The sequence below is a fragment of the Empidonax traillii genome, unplaced genomic scaffold, assembly GCF_003031625.1.
Source record: "Empidonax traillii isolate 1590-97213 ecotype Southwest subspecies unplaced genomic scaffold, ASM303162v1 scaffold270:size1067046, whole genome shotgun sequence".
Lineage (NCBI taxonomy): Eukaryota > Metazoa > Chordata > Aves > Passeriformes > Tyrannidae > Empidonax > Empidonax traillii.
The window spans coordinates 720410-738528 of NW_020955463.1; the positions used below are offsets into that span (position 1 = coordinate 720410).

General features: G+C 39.5%; 1 protein-coding gene across 6 annotated transcripts in view; it reads left to right on the forward strand.

Annotated features, from left to right (window-relative positions):
* The window catches only part of MPP7 (membrane palmitoylated protein 7), a 150486-nt gene extending 132611 nt beyond the window's left edge, over positions 1-17875 (forward strand). For all 6 annotated transcript variants that reach the window (XM_027889694.1, XM_027889698.1, XM_027889699.1 and 3 more), the window contains 6 exons: positions 1225-1395; positions 7091-7171; positions 8981-9074; positions 10150-10258; positions 11753-11896; positions 14685-17875. In XM_027889694.1, the coding sequence (XP_027745495.1) occupies positions 1225-1395; positions 7091-7171; positions 8981-9074; positions 10150-10258; positions 11753-11896; positions 14685-14864 (779 nt within the window). In that variant the 3' untranslated portion in view covers positions 14865-17875. The remainder of the gene's footprint in view (positions 1-1224; positions 1396-7090; positions 7172-8980; positions 9075-10149; positions 10259-11752; positions 11897-14684) is intronic.
* The last annotated feature ends 244 nt before the right edge of the window (positions 17876-18119 follow it).

An 18119-nucleotide genomic window follows, 5' to 3' on the forward strand; every position in this document is an offset into this window, starting at 1 on the left:
AACTGTGTGAGAAATGATAAGCCTGTGGCTATACCTTGTAGCATTTCTCTTCAGATCTGGTTCTAAATATTCACAAAACTGAGTCTTTAAACTTGCCAGGTACTACCTTTGAAGAAGAAATTGTAATATGATTACTTTTCAAACACCTAAACATAAGTGCTGTTACATGTGGCTGAAAATCTGGGGTCACCATAAATTTACACGTGTTTGCTGTCCTGTGAAATGTTCTGGGAAACAAAACAAACTTTTTCACTATTTAAAGTATAGCTTGTGTTTTACTCCATTCCTGGCAGATAGGGAAATCAGCTCTTACAGTTGTTCCTCTAGTTCCTTCTAGAACAAAAATGGTGCCATAGAGATACTAGTAAAACGTAATGTAATCCAATGTAAAGGATTTATTTGTAAAATCTAAAGGAATCATTAACAGAAGAGTAAATTATTTTTTAACATATAGTGTAAAAGACTGTTTTTGTGATGTTCTGCTTGAAAACGCCTATGATTGTTTCCTTTGAGAGTACTTAAAAGCTATGTGAAATTTCAAGCCTTCTAGATAGGCACAATAGATGTCACACTGATGGTCATGCCTTGTAAAAGCAGATTTAATTGCAGTATTAACTTTTAATTTTATAATATGGGTACTGTATTGTCTAAGATGTTCCTAGTATTTTGGCATTTGACTATGAGTGTTTGGGTTTACTTCTAAACATATTTGGGAAGGGGTTTGTGCACTTTTTTATACACTATCAGCATGGAACTAAGCATAACAGAATTGTTCAAGGAGTTAATTCTCATTAACCCTTTCAACCACCAGATGTGCTTCTATCATATGTTTTATTTGATGTCTGTATGCCATGGTGATTTAATAGACCTGCATTATGTGTAGTATGAGAGTCCAGATTGCATGAATTTCCTTGTGTATAAATATTGATTTATAAGATAAATTATCTCAATTATCTAAATTCGTTTACAAATTATCGCAATTATATTTTACAGCTTTTTGTTGCAACAGTTATGCTTTTATTGGTAATTTTAATTTTACAGTTTAAATAGGTACCTGATATAGTTTAAAAACATGGGAAATGTTATTCGAATGACCTGGCTTATTAAACCTGTAATACATTTTTTATTCCATGCTCCAGTCCTTGAATGTTTGGAAGAGACTGTTTTCAAACGTTTTGAAGAGACTTACCTTCTTACTTTGAAAAAACCCTGTTCTTGTTGCAGCCGGTTTTAGAAGAAGCTTTCGTCTTAGCAGAAAAGATAAAAAAACAAACAAGTCTATGTATGAGTGCAAGAAGAGTGATCAGTATGATACAGCAGATATTCCAACCTATGAAGAAGTTGCAAAATATAGACGACAACCTAATGACAAATACAGACTTGTCGTTTTGGTTGGTAAGTTGTTTTCTTCGTTTTTGACCTGGTAAAACAGAGGACTGACAGCACAATATTTATCACAGAGTCATTTGGATTGGAAGGGATCTCTGGAGGTCACCTGGTCCAACCTCCCACTCAACAGGATTAACACTAAGTTCGGAGCAATTAGTTGATGGCAACAGCTTTGGGAATATGTCTTCCCATCACGTCTTCTCTTGTCTTCCCACTTCACAACTCAGTAAAGAAGTGGCCTCTTGTCTTTTCAGTGGGTATTAGAAGGGTACTGGTGGGTCCCCATAAGACATCTCTTTTCCAAGCTAGACAAGCCCAATTCCCTCAGCCTCCCTCTCAGGTTATGTGCTTCAGCTCCTGACCATCTTGGAGGCCCCCTGATTTCTTTGATCCACTGTATCAAAAAGGTTGTAGTGCAGGGCTCACTGTGGACAGAGTATTCCTCACGGGATCTAACAAGTGCTGAGTAAAGGGGAAGAATCATTTCCCTCTATCTGCAGGCTTGGCTCTTGCTGATACAGCCCCGTCTCCTGTTGGCCTTCAATGCCACCAGTGAGTGCTATGGATCCATGCTAAGCTTGCTGCCCACCTGAACCCCCAAGTCCTTGTCGTCCAGCCAGTCAGTCCCCAGCCTGCTGCAGGACTGTGTATTTGTCCTCATCGAATTTCACAAAGTTCTGCCAGCCCATGCCCGTAGCATACCAAGGTACCTCTGAATGGAACCCCTGCCCTGGAGCAAGAAATTTCCATCGCCCATCTTGGCATCAGAAACTTGGTAAGGGCTCATTCTGTCCTTGTTACAGATATGAAACAGAGTATGAGACTTTCTAGACAGGATGTCCCAACTCGCATATAGGGATGCTTTAGGAAACTGTGGTGCACCAAAGGGAGATGACATTAAAATACAGCTACCCTGGTTACTAGTCTGAATGCACCAGTCAAGCTGTACTAAAACTCAAAAGAATTAGGTCAGTGTTATGCTTTTAGAAGTCAATGTATCTATGGGCAAAAAAAGAACAAGATAAATACCTGAGCTCAGTGAAGACTGACAATAAAAATGGAAAGAAACATAACCACCTATTGTGTTAGAATATGTAAATGGAGCAGTAGTATGAAAGGTGGATGCAAGGTAGACCTCTGTAGGCCAAGAAGGAATGTAAGCATCGCTGCATGAGACTCAACATGCCATCCTTAGTCAGCTTTTCATTCTTCTGTAATCTGTCACTGCCATGTCTTCCTCACAGCATTTATTATCTAATCAAAATGCATTGCTTCAGTCTCCTAAAAGGAGAGAAAGTACGCTATCTTAAGATTTTCCAAGGTAGCAGTTGGAGTACCAATGATTACTGAGTAATCACTGCTACCAATGAGTAATGTCTCATTGCTAATTGTTTCTTTGGGCAGTAGCACATAGGCTGATGCTTCATTAGAAAAGTTTCCTCTATTCTGAAAGCATCAGAGAAAAGAAATATGACCCTCTCTTAGGGACTGCTAGGAACCGTTGAGTAGCTGTGTTTTTATATTGCTCATATCCAAGGGAACATTAAATTTAGTTTTTAATAAACAGTTTTGTCACTCTCCAGCACTAAAACTCAGCCACCTACTAGTGTGATCACTGTGAGATTGTGGGCTATATACAACAAGTAATAACATGGTTGAGTTGATTTTACAGTTACATCAACAGTGTAGTGCAAAAGTGTGATAAGTAGACTTCTTATAACAAATTGCATATGTATGATCTAAGGAATGCTTAGAGATTCCGTTTGATTTTTGTTGTAATAAATCAAATGGAGAAAGTGTGCTTTTTCAGTAACAAAAGCAATTCAGAAATTTATTGCAGACTTCAGTAATTCTAATGTTTTTCTCTGGATATTAAGAGCAGCTTTAGTCTGGCCAATACCATAAAAATGTCTTGGGCAAAATGTGGAAAAACTAGCAGAGCTAAGCAATACAGGTAGAGTAAAAGCGAACCTATTTAAAAAGCTTTTTGTGTGCCAGTAGCAGCATTCAATATAATCCATCAAATATAATTTGGATAGTAGTACCAGGAAACAAAGAGACAGATAATTAATTTATAGCTGTAATTGGTGGGGGCACTAAATGTTCTGTTAGGCTAGGTCTAAATTTATAATTTACTGTGTAAAGAGGGTTTTTCAGATTTTGGTTTTCCCTTTTTTAAGGGGAGCAAGTTTGCCAATTTTGAAAAGAAAATTTTGCTTCATTTTGAATTTGTCTAGTCTAATTTAAAGAGCACAAATTCCACACACAGTAATTTTTAGTGCCCTGTATTGTGATATATGCTACTCAGGTTCAGCTCAATGTACTAATTTTTCAAGGTTTTACCTTGTCTGTTAATGTAAGTTCATGAATAAAGCCCTGCATATCCTTGGAGCTAAAATAATATCATCTGAAGCAGTAATGATACAGATGTTTCTGCTGTGCTTTTAGTTGTTGTGAATGTGATGAGTCTGCTAAAAACAAAATTATTCAGAGAGAAGAATGGCTATCTGCATTCAGCCTTCCTGGCTGAAGGCATGGGAAGGTCAGCAGGGCTCAGGAATGAATACATGGGATATAACCTGGTGCCTGGCCTTGCCCACAAGAATGCCAGTTTGAACTCACTGATCCTACTTCAGAGAACAGCAGGGCTCGAACTGCACTCCCACTGCCAGTTAGAATGTACCGAAACAAAATAAGGAGGTTCTCTTGTCCTACCACACGTCTCATTGAGCTACACTCGGACATGCATGCACAGTCATTGTATTATGTTGTACCAGGACTGAGCCACAGAACCTCTCTCAAGGCATATTTCCTGCAGTGTCCTTATGATCCCAGCAGAGATATTGTCACCTCACTCCCAAAATCTTCTCTGAAAGACCACTTTCTTTTTCTTTCCTTCCAAACAGACTTCTAGGAGCTCATTATGTGTCTATGGGTGCAGAATGGCTGGTTGGGTTAACCTTCCTGAGACCTAAACTTTCGTCAAACATCATTTTCAGTTTTCTTCAGACATGTCTGAGTGGTACAAAATTTAATGCAAGTTTTAATGATTGGTGGTTTAATTCTGAAAATATCCCTCACTAAAGTGAGGTAGGCACTACAGTCCACTTGCAGGCTTTGGCCATTACTTAGCTTGCACAACTCAACATGCAACAGCAAACAATATAAATGTTCCTTTCAAAAAGTAAACAAAGTATCTCTAAATCTGTCACCATAACTGTAAATATTGCTGCCTGGAGTGATTTATAGTAAACCAAAACTACACTGCAGTCATGGATCCCACGTGCCTGACATTTGACTATAAGAATCTGGATTGTCCTTTTCAATCCTGCCACTTAATTCTCTATTTGAGTTCAAATTGTGTTCAGATTCATAACTATGAGAAACTGGCATCTTTCTCTGCTACATCAAAATGAAAAGAATACTCAGAAGAGAACTGTATATTACACTTGGGAGATGTAGTGTAAAAATATGCGTAATGGATGTGTTTGCTAAGCAGGACAGTATTGTGAGAACTCTGTGAAGACAGCACTGAAAAAGAAGAATCTACACCTTTCAGTAGTTCAATTTAAAGATGATTTTTAAATGGTAATTTGGAGATAGAGCAGTAGTGAGCTTGTGGTCTGGAAACTGATTTGAGCTAAGTTTCAAAAGCATCTGTTGCAGAAAGTGAAGCCTGGATTCTTTATATATAAATAGAGCTAAAAGCATATTGTTGATTTGACAGCATGTAGACTGATGAAGTAATATTTGTGTAGATTTGATGGGAAAGATTTTTTGCTTGAAAGCAATACAGTGATTATTTTTTTAAATTGAGTTCCACTTGTTTTGTTCTATTTTGCTAGGATATATTAAGAATTTTAATTACTTTTCCTATAAAAATTCGTATTTGCCTTAAATAGCTAAACTACTAAAAAAAGGATTTTTTTTTAAATAATAACAAAAGTAATGCTATTATCTACATAACACATTGATGTCCTCTGCAGACATGCACCAGTAGAGGCTGCTGTACACCATATTAAATAAACATTTATACATACTGATAGATTAATTTATAGGAAGGTCAGAGATGGAATTTGAAATGTAGTTGTGCGTTTAACTGATGTAAACACATAGAAATTTTAAATGCAGAAACTCTAAGATTTTACAGAGACCACAGTCTGGGGGTAGCAGCACAGTAGCAACCACTTGCTTTTCATCATTGTATGTTTCTAACTTCAGATAGGGAGGATGGTTGTTTTTACAAATAGGCACCTGAAGTTATTGAAGCATCAGTTTTTGGCATTTGACTGTTAATTAGTCAATAGAACACTACTTCATTGAAATGTTTATTATGTTTTGTATTTTTCATGTCTAAAATGTCTTTGTTAAGAACTACTCCATGCATAAATGTGTCACTTTTACTAGATGCACAAGAATTTTCTTTAAAACCACATGTATTATCCTTGCATTACTTGGGCTATGGTTCCAATGACTCACTCTCCTCTATGTTCTGCTGTTGACCTGGCTCTGTAGAAACAGCTGCTGCACTGTCATAAACACAGGAACATGCAGAGCTGAGCTCCCTTCACACACAGCACCACGGCCCTGCCACGAAAGGGGACAGGCAGGCTGGAGCCCTGCATAAAGGGCCCCTGGGGGCAGGCAGCAAGTGCCCATGGAGCCTTTGAGACCTCACAGGACACTGTGCCCTCACTGAAACATGGGTCACCACTAGCAAAGAGCTACTAGTTAGGGACAACATGAAAACCAGAAGGAAAGTCTGCTCAGTAGCTTCTAGTACAGCACTACTCAAGTGGAGGTGGAGGAGACAGGTCAAAAAATTCCATGCAGTCTTTGTTTCTTCCTGCCATCCTCTTTCCAAGAGTGGTCTCTCTTTGGCAGTTGCGTGAAGAAGGAAACATTTGCTTTGGAACAGTTCAGACAGCAGGCAGGAGACAAGCACAGTTTAAAAGAAAATCAACAACAAAGAAAGAAACCCAAACATCCCAAACGGGCTGTGACCTGGCAAGTGCTGTCCTTCCTTCCTCTCCCTGTTCAATGCCACCTTCTCACAGTCAGAAGGTGGATGGTGACAGCTACAGCCAGCCAGGAGTCAGGCAGTGTTCCTGCCTGCAGCAGAGGCTGGAAGGAGCAGTGCTTCCAGGGCATGAGGAGAAGTTGGAAGCAATTGTCCCCAGGGGCATCTGGTGTAGGTAGGCAAGGGATGCAGCAGCTGGGGGGAGTGAGGCCATGCTGACACACAGATTGCAAGGGCTCTGGGGGCACTTTGCACATGCCAGCTGGGGTCCTCTATTCTGCAAGTTGGGAATATTCTGGCAAAACAAACAACCAAAACAGTTCTTACTCTGGAAAACTGCAGGTTAGGGTACAACAGTCTGTTGTAGGGCTGAGGATGGAGATGGGTGTGTACTAAGGGTAGATTCTGCAGAAAACAAAGTTAGCTTTGCTGGCAACTTTTTTTTTCACTGATTTTTCTTCAGTTATAAAGTCAGAGCAGAGTAACTGCCAACTACATCCCCTGAAATTCGTCAGTGCTGTATATTCTAGGAGAGGCTAAAAAATCTTGGGCGTTTCTGACTGATTGAAAGGCAGTGTATGTCATAGCTCTATGCCATGTAGTCTTACCTTGGAGAGTACTTGCACCTGGAGACAAGAGAGAACTGGCTGTTGGGAAACAGGACAATTATTTTTCTTCCAGGTCCTGTAGGGGTTGGACTGAATGAACTTAAACGGAAATTGCTGATCAGTGACACCCAGCACTACGGGGTAACAGTGCCACGTAAGTAAAAATGCACTTCTATTCTCCTAATGATATACTTGCATTATTAGCCTGTATTATTGCATTACCTTTAAGCCACTTTCAAATTTGGGTCCCTAAATGCATGCTTGGCATTCAAATTACTTTTCTAATTTTAAAAAGTGCTGCTGCAGTTCTGTATTAAATAGCATTGATTAAACTGATCAGATGTTTTGGCTCAGAGGCATAGCAGTGCACATTTAGTACAAGTTTAACATGATTGATGTCAGTAAGGTTTAGTAAATGAAACTCAGCTGAAGAACATCCTGGATTTGGCTGTACAGCAATGAAACACACTCTGTTACCAATGCTTGCATTCAGCAAAATGGCCTTTCTCTATTAGGCTGAAAAATGAAGACTGATGGTAAACAGTTTAATCTATGAATAAATTAATTAAATCCCTTTGATTAGGTTTAGTAAAGTTGATTCGGTGATTCTTTTTCCTCTTTTCCCCTATCTGACCACGTAGTGTGATTTTTATAAAATTGAATAACATTGTGCTCTGTTAACTTTATGATACTTTTTTGGGTTTTTTTTAATATGGAGAACTCAGCAGTTTTGGACTTCCATTTCTTGGTTTGCTTCCTACTTGTACCTCCTATAGGGATCCTTCAAAAACATGAGTCCAAATTTGGGAGATACTGTCAGAGGTTTTTTGCAAGTGCAGGTATGCCATCAAGTATATATATATGAATGAATTTGCAAGGTAGAAAAACAAATACATTTGGTTTGGCAAGTCATTTCATTTGCACATATTTGCTTCAGCTGGGTATTGAAAACAACAACAGCAAAAAAAGCCAGATGTTCCCAAAATATTTAACACATTGAAACATTTGCCCAAAAATATTTCTCTAAAAATTGTCAGTATTCATCAAACTGCCTTCTCTCTTTTCTCTTCCAAATTTGTGGTTATGATTTGAAACAAACATGTAAAGAAATCCCTCTCCCTGAAATTCAGTAAGTCAGGACTTGGAGGGAGAACTGGGGTTCCTGCCTTGGAAGCGTTCCTCATTGTGTCAGCCTAAGAAGACTGTACTATCAAATGGCATTTAAGACTGTGTTGCTGCAAGCAGGTTGTGTATGTTCATATGTGATGGGCAATACAAAATGCTGGAACATAAGGCTTGTATTAAATAGGACTTCTGAATGAGTTCATTAATCATAAGTGGCCACCTCCACAAGTACGTTTCATTTATAAGCAAACCTGGTACTTGGGGGAAAGTCAGAAGTGCAAATACTACAAGGCTACTGAAAAAAAACAATTCAGTTTTGATCACCAGAAAAAGAAAAGCACTGAAACATAAATTTCACACCCCAGTTTTTTATTATTATGCTTCACATAGCATAAGCTGCAAGTGTTGTTAATGAACGTAACATTTTATAAATCAGGTTGGTGAGCTTTGTTTCCCTTTATGGCCTCATATGCTAATAAGTTTAACAAGAGGCAAGGCTGGGGTAATTGTTATGGACTGCTGCTCCTTTTATTATTCAGCTGTCCTCATTTTATTGGATTTTTCCAATAGTTAATAAAAAATGATAATCTGATACTTTTCCAGTACTTTTTTTCCTGCTTTTCCTGCACACTTTTAAAATGCAATCCTGTCATGAGCTTGTGTGCCAGCTACCAACTCTGGAGCAGCCTTACGTCCTTCAGAAGTAAAGAAAGTGCTACACTTAGTATTGCACAAAGAGTTTGTGCTTTTCAATGTTTTCTGAACTGGTTTGCATTATATTGTTTTGTGCATATTTTCCTTTTTTTTTTTTTTTTTTTTTTATCTAATGAAACTGCAGACACGACCCGTCCAAGGAGAAGCCAAGAAAGTGATGGTGTCGAATACATTTTCATTTCCAAGCACTTGTTTGAGACGGACGTACAGAATAACAAGTATGTTGAAGAGATTTCCAACTAGAACTGCAGTTAAAACAATGGGTTTATTATAGAATGGGACTGGTTGTTATTTTAGATAATAAAGTGGATATAAGTTGCAGTGATTTGAAGATGTGTTAAAATTACATTTTGTTATATAAGCAGCTGGCAAAAAACACAGAGCAAAAAAAAGGCAGCAAACACAACTGTTTCTAAGCTTCCAAGTAGTTTTAGTACCTCATCTCCTCAAGACACTGAAATAATAAGTTCTTAGAATCAGGGAGCACTCTTTTAATAGAGCATCTTCTGTCACAGCAATAAGGCATTGCAGCTCTAGGAGGCAGGGCCATGGAAGTGCTGCAGACATGCCTGAGTCAATGTTTGCATAGTTCTGCTCTCTTTCAGGCCAGGCACTTCCTCTGCTTTTGATTTTAGAGATCTACAGTGAAGCCCCTGCCTGAGCACCTTCTAGGAAGTAAACTCAAATGGAGACAATGGTAGCATCGTGCTCTCCAGCAGCCTGTAAAATACTGCAGCTTGAAATTCTGCCCCAGTGTTTCAGAGGGCAAAAGTGTATTAGACACAAGGCTGTGGGTTTTATTGAAACTTCAAACTGTGCTTTGCTTTTCTGGCAAATAGTGCCTGTACTTTTATAGCAAATAACCAGCCGCCTTGGTTCCATTAGCACCGTCGTCACTCCTCCTCCTCTTCTGAGACAGAGAATTTGGATATTCTGTAGTGTGCAATGAAATTTCAGTAGTTTCTATTGTTTAGCTTATCCACTGTTTTATTGCATTGCATTAGTTCAGAAAAAGAGGTGATGGAAAACATTAGTGGGCTGTTGGACTACAGTACTTTTTTCTCTTTAGCTGTAATACAAGCAGGTGTTACTGATTTGAAAGCGGTAAAGTAGAAGATTTCTTAAAATTGACATGCTGAAGTACTTGACAGCATTTCCTTTATAAAACATGGTAAAACCCTCATGTAAAGTACAATATTTTTGCTCCCGAATTAAATCTTATAAACCAAACTGGTAAGGTTTTTTTCTGCACAAAATGGAAATGATTCCAGTTGTTTTCATCTTCTGCCACAGGTTTATCGAGTATGGCGAGTATAAGAACAACTACTATGGTACAAGTTTAGACTCTGTTCGATCAGTTCTAGCTAAAAACAAAGTTTGTTTGTTGGATGTGCAGCCTCATGTAAGTAAGCATGTCTTCTGAACTCTTGCACTTCCTCACATTGCATATTGGGATTCCAGGAAAAAAATTATTTCTAAAAAGGTGTGTTTCATCCCACACGGAATGACTGTTGAGTGGGCTTGCTGGGTGCCTTTATCACAGCAAGCTTCTCTGAAAGGAGAGGAAGGAAACCTAAATACAAATTGGCAAGTATACAGCTAGGAAATAAGTGAATTGAAAGCCTGCAGCATAATACCAAAGATTTAATTACAGAATGCTTCTATATTTCCATTCATCTTTCTGTTAGTTTGGGCTAAAGGTTCTCTCTGAAGCTTTAATTTTGGAACAGCTTTGAGGTATCACCCAGTCCAGCACTTCTCTCTCACATGTTTCACCAGACCGTTCATGCCAAGGGTTTCTGTGCAGGGTGGACATGAGTCAAGGAATACACTAAATATGATGTTGGCTGGATAATTGTTAAGAACATTCCTCTCTAAACACTTCATTCTTGCACTGACCTTGTCTTTCAACCCCACTGAACAGCTCCACTGGGAATTTTTTTGCTTCTAATAACCACAGTTCTTCAGGAGCTGGACTAGTTTGTTTAAATGCAGCCAGAGCATTTCTTATCCAAGGGGGGCCAGTGTATGACTTGTGTGCAATTCCTGGGCCATTTTCGGACGTGGGGCTGTGCCCAAGGAGCAGGGCAGGGCTGCACTGGCAGAGGGATGGCCAGGGAAGCCATACCCTGTGTCAGGGGAGGAGGGGAGCTGGGCAGGGGCTCCTGCTCTGTGAGACCATTGCCTGTCCCAGTTTTCCAGCAAAACACGAAATTCTCTTGGGGATCCAAACTTGGGAACAGTTCTGGGACTCTCCAACATGGCATTTCCCTGTGGACCCTGTGATCCAGTGTGGAGAGGACAGAAAGCTTTTGGCTGTCCATACACTACCCTGAGTTGCTGGCCATGCCCTGTGCTGCAATCTAAATCACAGACATGTTTCTAACTCCACATGTAGCATCACTGAGCTTGCATAGGAAGAGTGAACAGCAGGGGATTGTGTGGTGGGCACAAAATATTGAGAAGACAAACCATTGACCTTTTGTGACCAAGTGTCACAGACACCTTTTTCTGCTACTTTTCATGGGTACACAAAGTGTTATTCCTGCTAAAATCTGTTGAACTTTTGAACTTTTCCTCCTCTCCTGAATACCTGCTGTTCCCCTCCATCCTTGTGCTGCATAGCCCAGCCTTTCCTGGAATGATAGGGTTTAGCAGCAGCCGTGTGGAAATAAAGAGCTATGATCACCCTTGGAGAAATGGTTTTCTTACCATTCACATGAAAATTCTCCTTACATGAATCAGTGCTGGTCAGTAGAGCTAGATGGCACTAAATGAAAAATACCTGCCTAGAAGTGCTTTATGGGTTTATTTTAGTTAGTGGAGAGATTCTTTTATTAGAGTAAATTCCACTGTGCAAAATAAACTAATTAATTAAAATCTTTCCTCTTCCCAGACAGTGAAACACTTACGGACATATGAGTTTAAACCATTTGTTATATTTATAAAGCCTCCATCACTTGACCGTTTGAGAGAGACCAGAAAAAATGCCAAGATTATTTCAAGTAAAGACGATAAGGGAACTGCAAAACCCTTCACAGTAAGTATAATTAGACATGGTAAAACATGAGAACTTTTTAAGAGTTCTGTTGTGGTGGTTTGCCTTGGAAATAAAGGTGATCACTGGATCTCATTGACTTGTCAGGGCTTACACATAGCGTCTTGCTGTGTCCCAACTCTCTCACATCACACATTTACTGTGGTGTTTTCATTGTTTGATATGTTTGTGGGTATTTACATTTTCCATGGTCCTCTGACTGTATGTCATTGAAGGACCCCCATAGTGCAAGTATGTTTTTATGAGAGAGAATGCTGTAGATTTCCTTAGAAAAATTTGCATATGGGCTTAGAGGTTTTTATTCAAATATAAGAATTTCCTTGTTTCATCAACTGTATTACAGGGTCCAAATTTAGAAGAAAACTCAAATATAAAGGACCAATTAAAAAAGTCAAAGCTACTTTAATAAAAAGCCCATATTTGTGGATTGGAGAAACAGTGATTTCTCTAAAATGTTATAGGGAAATGAACACTGTCAACAAGAAGAAGAAAAATCTAAGCAAGTAACAAATGGTGCTTTTTGTCAGTAGTCAGAAAAAAATTCAGATTACCCAACAATAACTTACTTGCTTCCTTATAATATAATGAAATATTTTAACTGAAGCTACAGCAAAGCTGATCACTCACTATTAGACTTTTAATCTACATTTACAACATATATAATTTTCCCTCATTCAGATGTTATTTAGTATTTTTTAGGGTTTGTTTCAAACTGAATCACTGAATCAGACTGTACCTGTGTAGATTGTGCATTTGAAATAGTGTCGTTGTTTTGCTCGGGGTCAATTTGCTTTCCACCCCACACACAATTACTACTAGTTGAGAGAAGGTTTTTGCAGACAAAAGAGAGACAGGATTTGGGGAAAATAGTATAAACATTTATTACTAGTAAAACAAAAACTACTAATAAATTAAAAACTAAAGAACTATATCTACCACAATTCCTACTCAAGTTGAAGTGCTATATATTTACAGAAGTACTTCTTCCCCTTTTATACTAGTCCAAGGAGAAGAAGTAGTCTCATTCTCTATTTTCGGAGTTCCAGCTCTCTCTCTCTCTAGTAATAGATCTTCAGTAGCAGCAGTATTCTCGTTGCAGCTGGAACTTTTTCTCTCTCTTTCTCGCTCTGTGTTGGCTTCCAGGGCTGGGCTTACCCCCCTCCTGGGCTAAGACCGAAGGCTGGGGGTTACCCAGGTCCCGAAGGGTCTTCCTTCCATAGGCTTGCAAGGGGACACTTGCTTACTATGGATCTTCTTCCACGGGGTTACAGGGGATAATGGTTTAAGAGTTCAACCCTGTTTCTCTATGGAGGTCCCTCCCCATGGGAGAACAGTCCTTGATAGACTTCTCGGCATGGGTCTAGCACGGATCCACACACACACGGATCCCAACATCTCACATGGGCCGTCTCGCTCCAGCATGAGATTTCTCAGGGTCACAAAAACTTCAACAGCAGTATGGATCCACACACACACAGATCCCAGTGTCCCACCTGAGTCGTCACTGCTCCAGCACAGGTTTTCCTCAGAGTCATAAATCTTCACCAGGACTCTGCCTCACTTCAGTCCTTCTCATGAAGTCTCGCTTCTCTTTGGTACATCCACAGACTCCTCTATCAGCCGCATGGGGGGTCTCCTTACTCCAACAGACTTTTACAAGTAGCAGGGATTACTTTTCAGTCTTTTCCCTGCTGAGGAGAGAGAGCGAAAAGGGGGGGGGAAACAAGCTCCCCCTTTCGCACTTTACTTTTCTTGCTGCAGCTTCAGCTGCCAGCTTCAACCTTGGAAGCTCTGTTATCTTTCGGCTGGAATTCTTCCACAGCGGTTTCTGTCCAAGCAGTTCGTCTTTTAAACTTTTTTTTCTTCACTCTCTTACAAGAGAGAAGGGAGGACTTCAGTGCTACACCTGCTCCCCCTACCCCGGCCCAAGCCGGGGGAGGAGGGAGTCTGGCCCTGCTCGGGCCCGCTACTCCTCTCCCCTACATGGCTGCTGCCCCTAATTCAACTGCGCAAACAAACCTTCTCTTCCGTTTTCTTAAAGATGTAATTAGCAAAGGCGTCACTGGACTTTTGATTGGCCTTTTTGTCCAGAAATTACCTGGACAAAACCATCCTCAGCCCCAGGGATGGGCTGGTGGGCAAAACCACAACAAATAGTTTGGAAATTACATGCTATAAGAAAATATGGGTTTGTGATATATAAAATGTAAGAGGAGCTCATTCTTAAGACCAACCTTCAGGACATTACTTAGTTAAGACAGGTTTAATCTCTTAAACTTATTTAAACAAATTGCTAAGATTTGTTCTCTTGCAAAATGTGAAGAGAATCTACTACACCAGATCTAACCAAGCATAGAATGACAGCTCCTACCAAGTTCTTAAAAGAGTCTGCGCTGTAATATATCACAGACTAATATCAAGCTGAGACTTAAGTAATGAAACTTTACATGTATCATCAAAGTAAACAGCTAGAAACATTTTCCAGTGGTGCTGCTAACAGAAAATGTCTCTGTAATTACCATGCAGTGACCAATTGTGTCACTATGAGGAGAGAGATGAAAGAATTGCCTGTTGAGCAGAGTCAACTCAAGAGAAGACTCTTTGAGATCACTTGGAATTGTAATTTCTCTAATTTTTTAACTAAAAGTAGAGTTTCCATCTCGTGATAAGATAAGAAATAAGCAAGATTTTGTTTAGTATTAGATTGTGTTTAGTACAGAGTGAGTTAGTGCAATGTTGCCGTGGACTGACAGTGCACTGCTCTTACTAGGAAGAAGATTTTCACGAAATGATTAAATCTGCCCACGTGATGGAGAGCCAGTACGGCCACCTCTTTGACAAGGTGATAGTCAACGATGACCTCGCTACAGCTTACAGTGAGCTTAAAACAACTTTTGACAGGTTGGAGACCGAGACCTTCTGGGTTCCCGTCAGCTGGCTCCATTCATAGTAACGTTTTAAACAGCCGGAACATCTGCTGTTGTATCAGCGCCTCAGCCTGGGGCATGATCAGGCAGTACTCGATGGTGGTTTTCTTGGTAGGAGGGCTTTTAACTCTACTGAGCAGCAGGTATACTCTTCATGCACTTGGAACTGGTCTTGTTTTCCTGTGTCTTCAATTCTCTTGCCCACAATTTGGGGCAGAGCAGTCAGATTAAACCGGAGCTTTACTCTGCTCCATAAAGTGAGTTATTACTACTGTAACAAAACTGCCAAACACCTCTTTATCATCATCTGTGTGTTTCCAAGGTGAGCTTTTTTAACAGAGAGTTTGCAGAAGATATGAGTCAATACTGTAGATCAGCACTTCAGTGGTTTTAAGCGTTAACTGCTCCCATAGAGAGCACATCAGCACTTGGAACTTACTGCCCCTGAAAAGCTTGAGAGAACTGAAACAGGCAAAAGTGACCAACATTTTTATGAGGAAAACATCATAGGTTTAATTACATATCAAGATAAGTGTTTTTACTTTTCTAGATGTGAACCTTGTCTTACGTGTCCAGAGTAATTTTAGTATTCCTTTGCACTTACATAATCACGGAAAGAAAAATGTATTCAGTGGCTTAATTGTGAAATACTCAGCTGTGAGCATGCACAAACTGAAAATACTTTTGCGCATGCTCTGTGCCACAACAAAGAAAATTAATGGGAGTAATTATTTAAATAGGAAAAAACGTGAGTTATGTATACAACTTCAAAGTCTTTGAGATTAATCTTCCGTAAAATCAGCGGCAAAGTGATAGGAATAGCAACAAAGTAAATAACTTTTTTCCCCCTTTAAATTGTTTTAAAATACTTTTTGGCATCCTTTAGAACAGTTTTCCCATCAGAAATTTTCAAATAGTGAGGAAACTGGGGATATCTGGGAAGCAGTTGCAAGAGATTAATTCTTTCTATTGCTGAGTATGTTGTGATACTTTTTAGTAGAGTAACATGTATTTTGTCTCCACTCAAAAATAAATGAATGCTGTAGACTTCACTGTAAAAAATATCCTTGTCACTGGTCAGACACAAGTGGAAACCCCATTTTAAGATTCAGTGTGGCAGTGTAAACAAATGCACATTAGAGGATGTATTTTTAATAGAGATAATTTGGTATTTTTCTTTATTTACTACCAATTTGCAGGAAGTGAGTACACATGTGAAGACCAAGTAACACCTGTGTGTTGTGTTGTGAATATGTCTTGTAAGTACGGAATGTGTATAGGAACTTGCTGACTTCAGATCATCCCATCTGTGACATTCAAATGGGAAACCATTATTTCATGTTAATCTGTAAAGAGAATATAGCTGTCTTGTTTAAAGAAAAAAGAATTTAGTGAAACTTTATATATTTATGAAAGGGTTGAAAAGGGATGTTAAGTTTTTAAATTTCTTGTCAATGTGATCATTTATTAAAGAGATTACTAAGTCTGTAATTTGAAACAGTCTCTGTAAATGGAGCTCAACATTCCATGTAAATATTTTATTTCAGTTCTTATGCTGATAAAACCATCAGATTTTGCAGTTTTATTCTAAATGTGTATTTAATGTGTGGGTCGTTGCATTTGGCTTAGAGTCGTATAAAACAAATGAAATGCAAGAAACAACAGCAAAATCCCCAGGAGTCTGGAAATGTTTATGCAAGAGTTACAGATGTACTGAGTGTATGGACACACACTCTGCTGGAACAGCTATAATGTAACTTTTGTCAAATATCACCATTTTCCTGGTGGATTTAAACTTTTTTGTAACATAAATAGGAATTTGTTGATTAAATAAATTGCATAGAGATTATCTGAGTTGAGAAAACATTTTCTGGTTTGTTTTTTTTTTAATTACTGAAAATTCAACTATTTTTGCAGGGGATATGGAATTCACCAGGTCAGTTTGCCTTTGCCTGCGACATGTCGAGTGCCTTCACCATCTCTTGAAACTGAGAGGGCACTCGGCATCTCTCAGGATCTGGCCATTTCCAAAAAGAGGGGGTTTAGTCCTTCCTAAAACACTGCTAACACTGCTTCTGACCTGGGCTGTCTCAGAACACTGTCACGCTCACATAAGGGACCTGCTTTTCTCTTTATGAAATAGATGCTGGAATAATCTGCAAACTCCCTGGTAGAAACAGTTCTGGCTGTCCTGCAGGCTGTTTTTCCTGTCCTTTTGAAATGAAATTAATTTAATTCCCATTCCTGGTTCAGTGTGGTCTGGGAGCATCTTCAGCACAGCTTTGCTGTCCTGGGCAGCAGTGAGCAGCATTTACAGAGACATTGACCCTCTGATCCCCGGCGCAGTCCTGGCAGGAGTCTCCCAGACGGATGGCTGCCTGCCCCGTCTCTGGGCCAGGAGCTAATTCCTGAACAGTAACACCTGCAAAAGAAAGGGAATCTCAAAAACATAAATCCAACCACCAGAGTAAAATGTGCACAGAGTCTTTGAGTAGTGAGAAATGGTTTTAATTACATTACTAGATTGCTCTTGAAAAATCAACATTATTGGAGTGTTAGCTTCAAAAGCTAAAAGTCAAAGCCCTGGCCTCCACAAGGCAGGCAGAGATGACAGTAGGTCAAGGCAGAAAAAATGTCTTAGCCCAAGAGTTTCAACAGGACAGGAGCCTGCTTATCATGATGGATGCTGAGCCTGTGTGCTGAACTATTCTGGGATACCAAGCGGAGCAGGGGGGTGGATTGTTCCTTTGACTCCTAAGAATTTGGGAACGAAGATGACTAAACATGTTTCCAATATTCCACATATTCAAGTTGTGCTGTGTGGGTTTTTAGAGAACTGTATGTTTTGACAGTCAAGTCCAGATGTTTTTATTGTGTTTTAGCTGTTTGCCATAGCCAAACAAAGGGTAGTATTTTTTAATATTGTACCACGCTCTATACTTGAATTTGCCATCAGGTTCTTGGTTGATGTCTTACCTGAAATCCGATCTTACCTTCTTATGCAAAACAATAAATTATTGAAATACCACGGAAAGTGTTTCTTCTTTATTGTAATTTGTACCATAACATATCATAGACTCATGGAGTGGTTTGGCTTGGAAGGAGTCTTTAATATCATCCCATTCCAACCCTCCTGCCATGGGCAGGAACACTTTCACTAGACCAGGTTACTCAGAGCCCCATCCAACCCGGCCTTGAACATTTCCAGGGTTGGGGCATCCACAGCATCTCTGGACAACCTGCTCCAGTGTCTCACCACCCTCACAGGAAAGAATTTC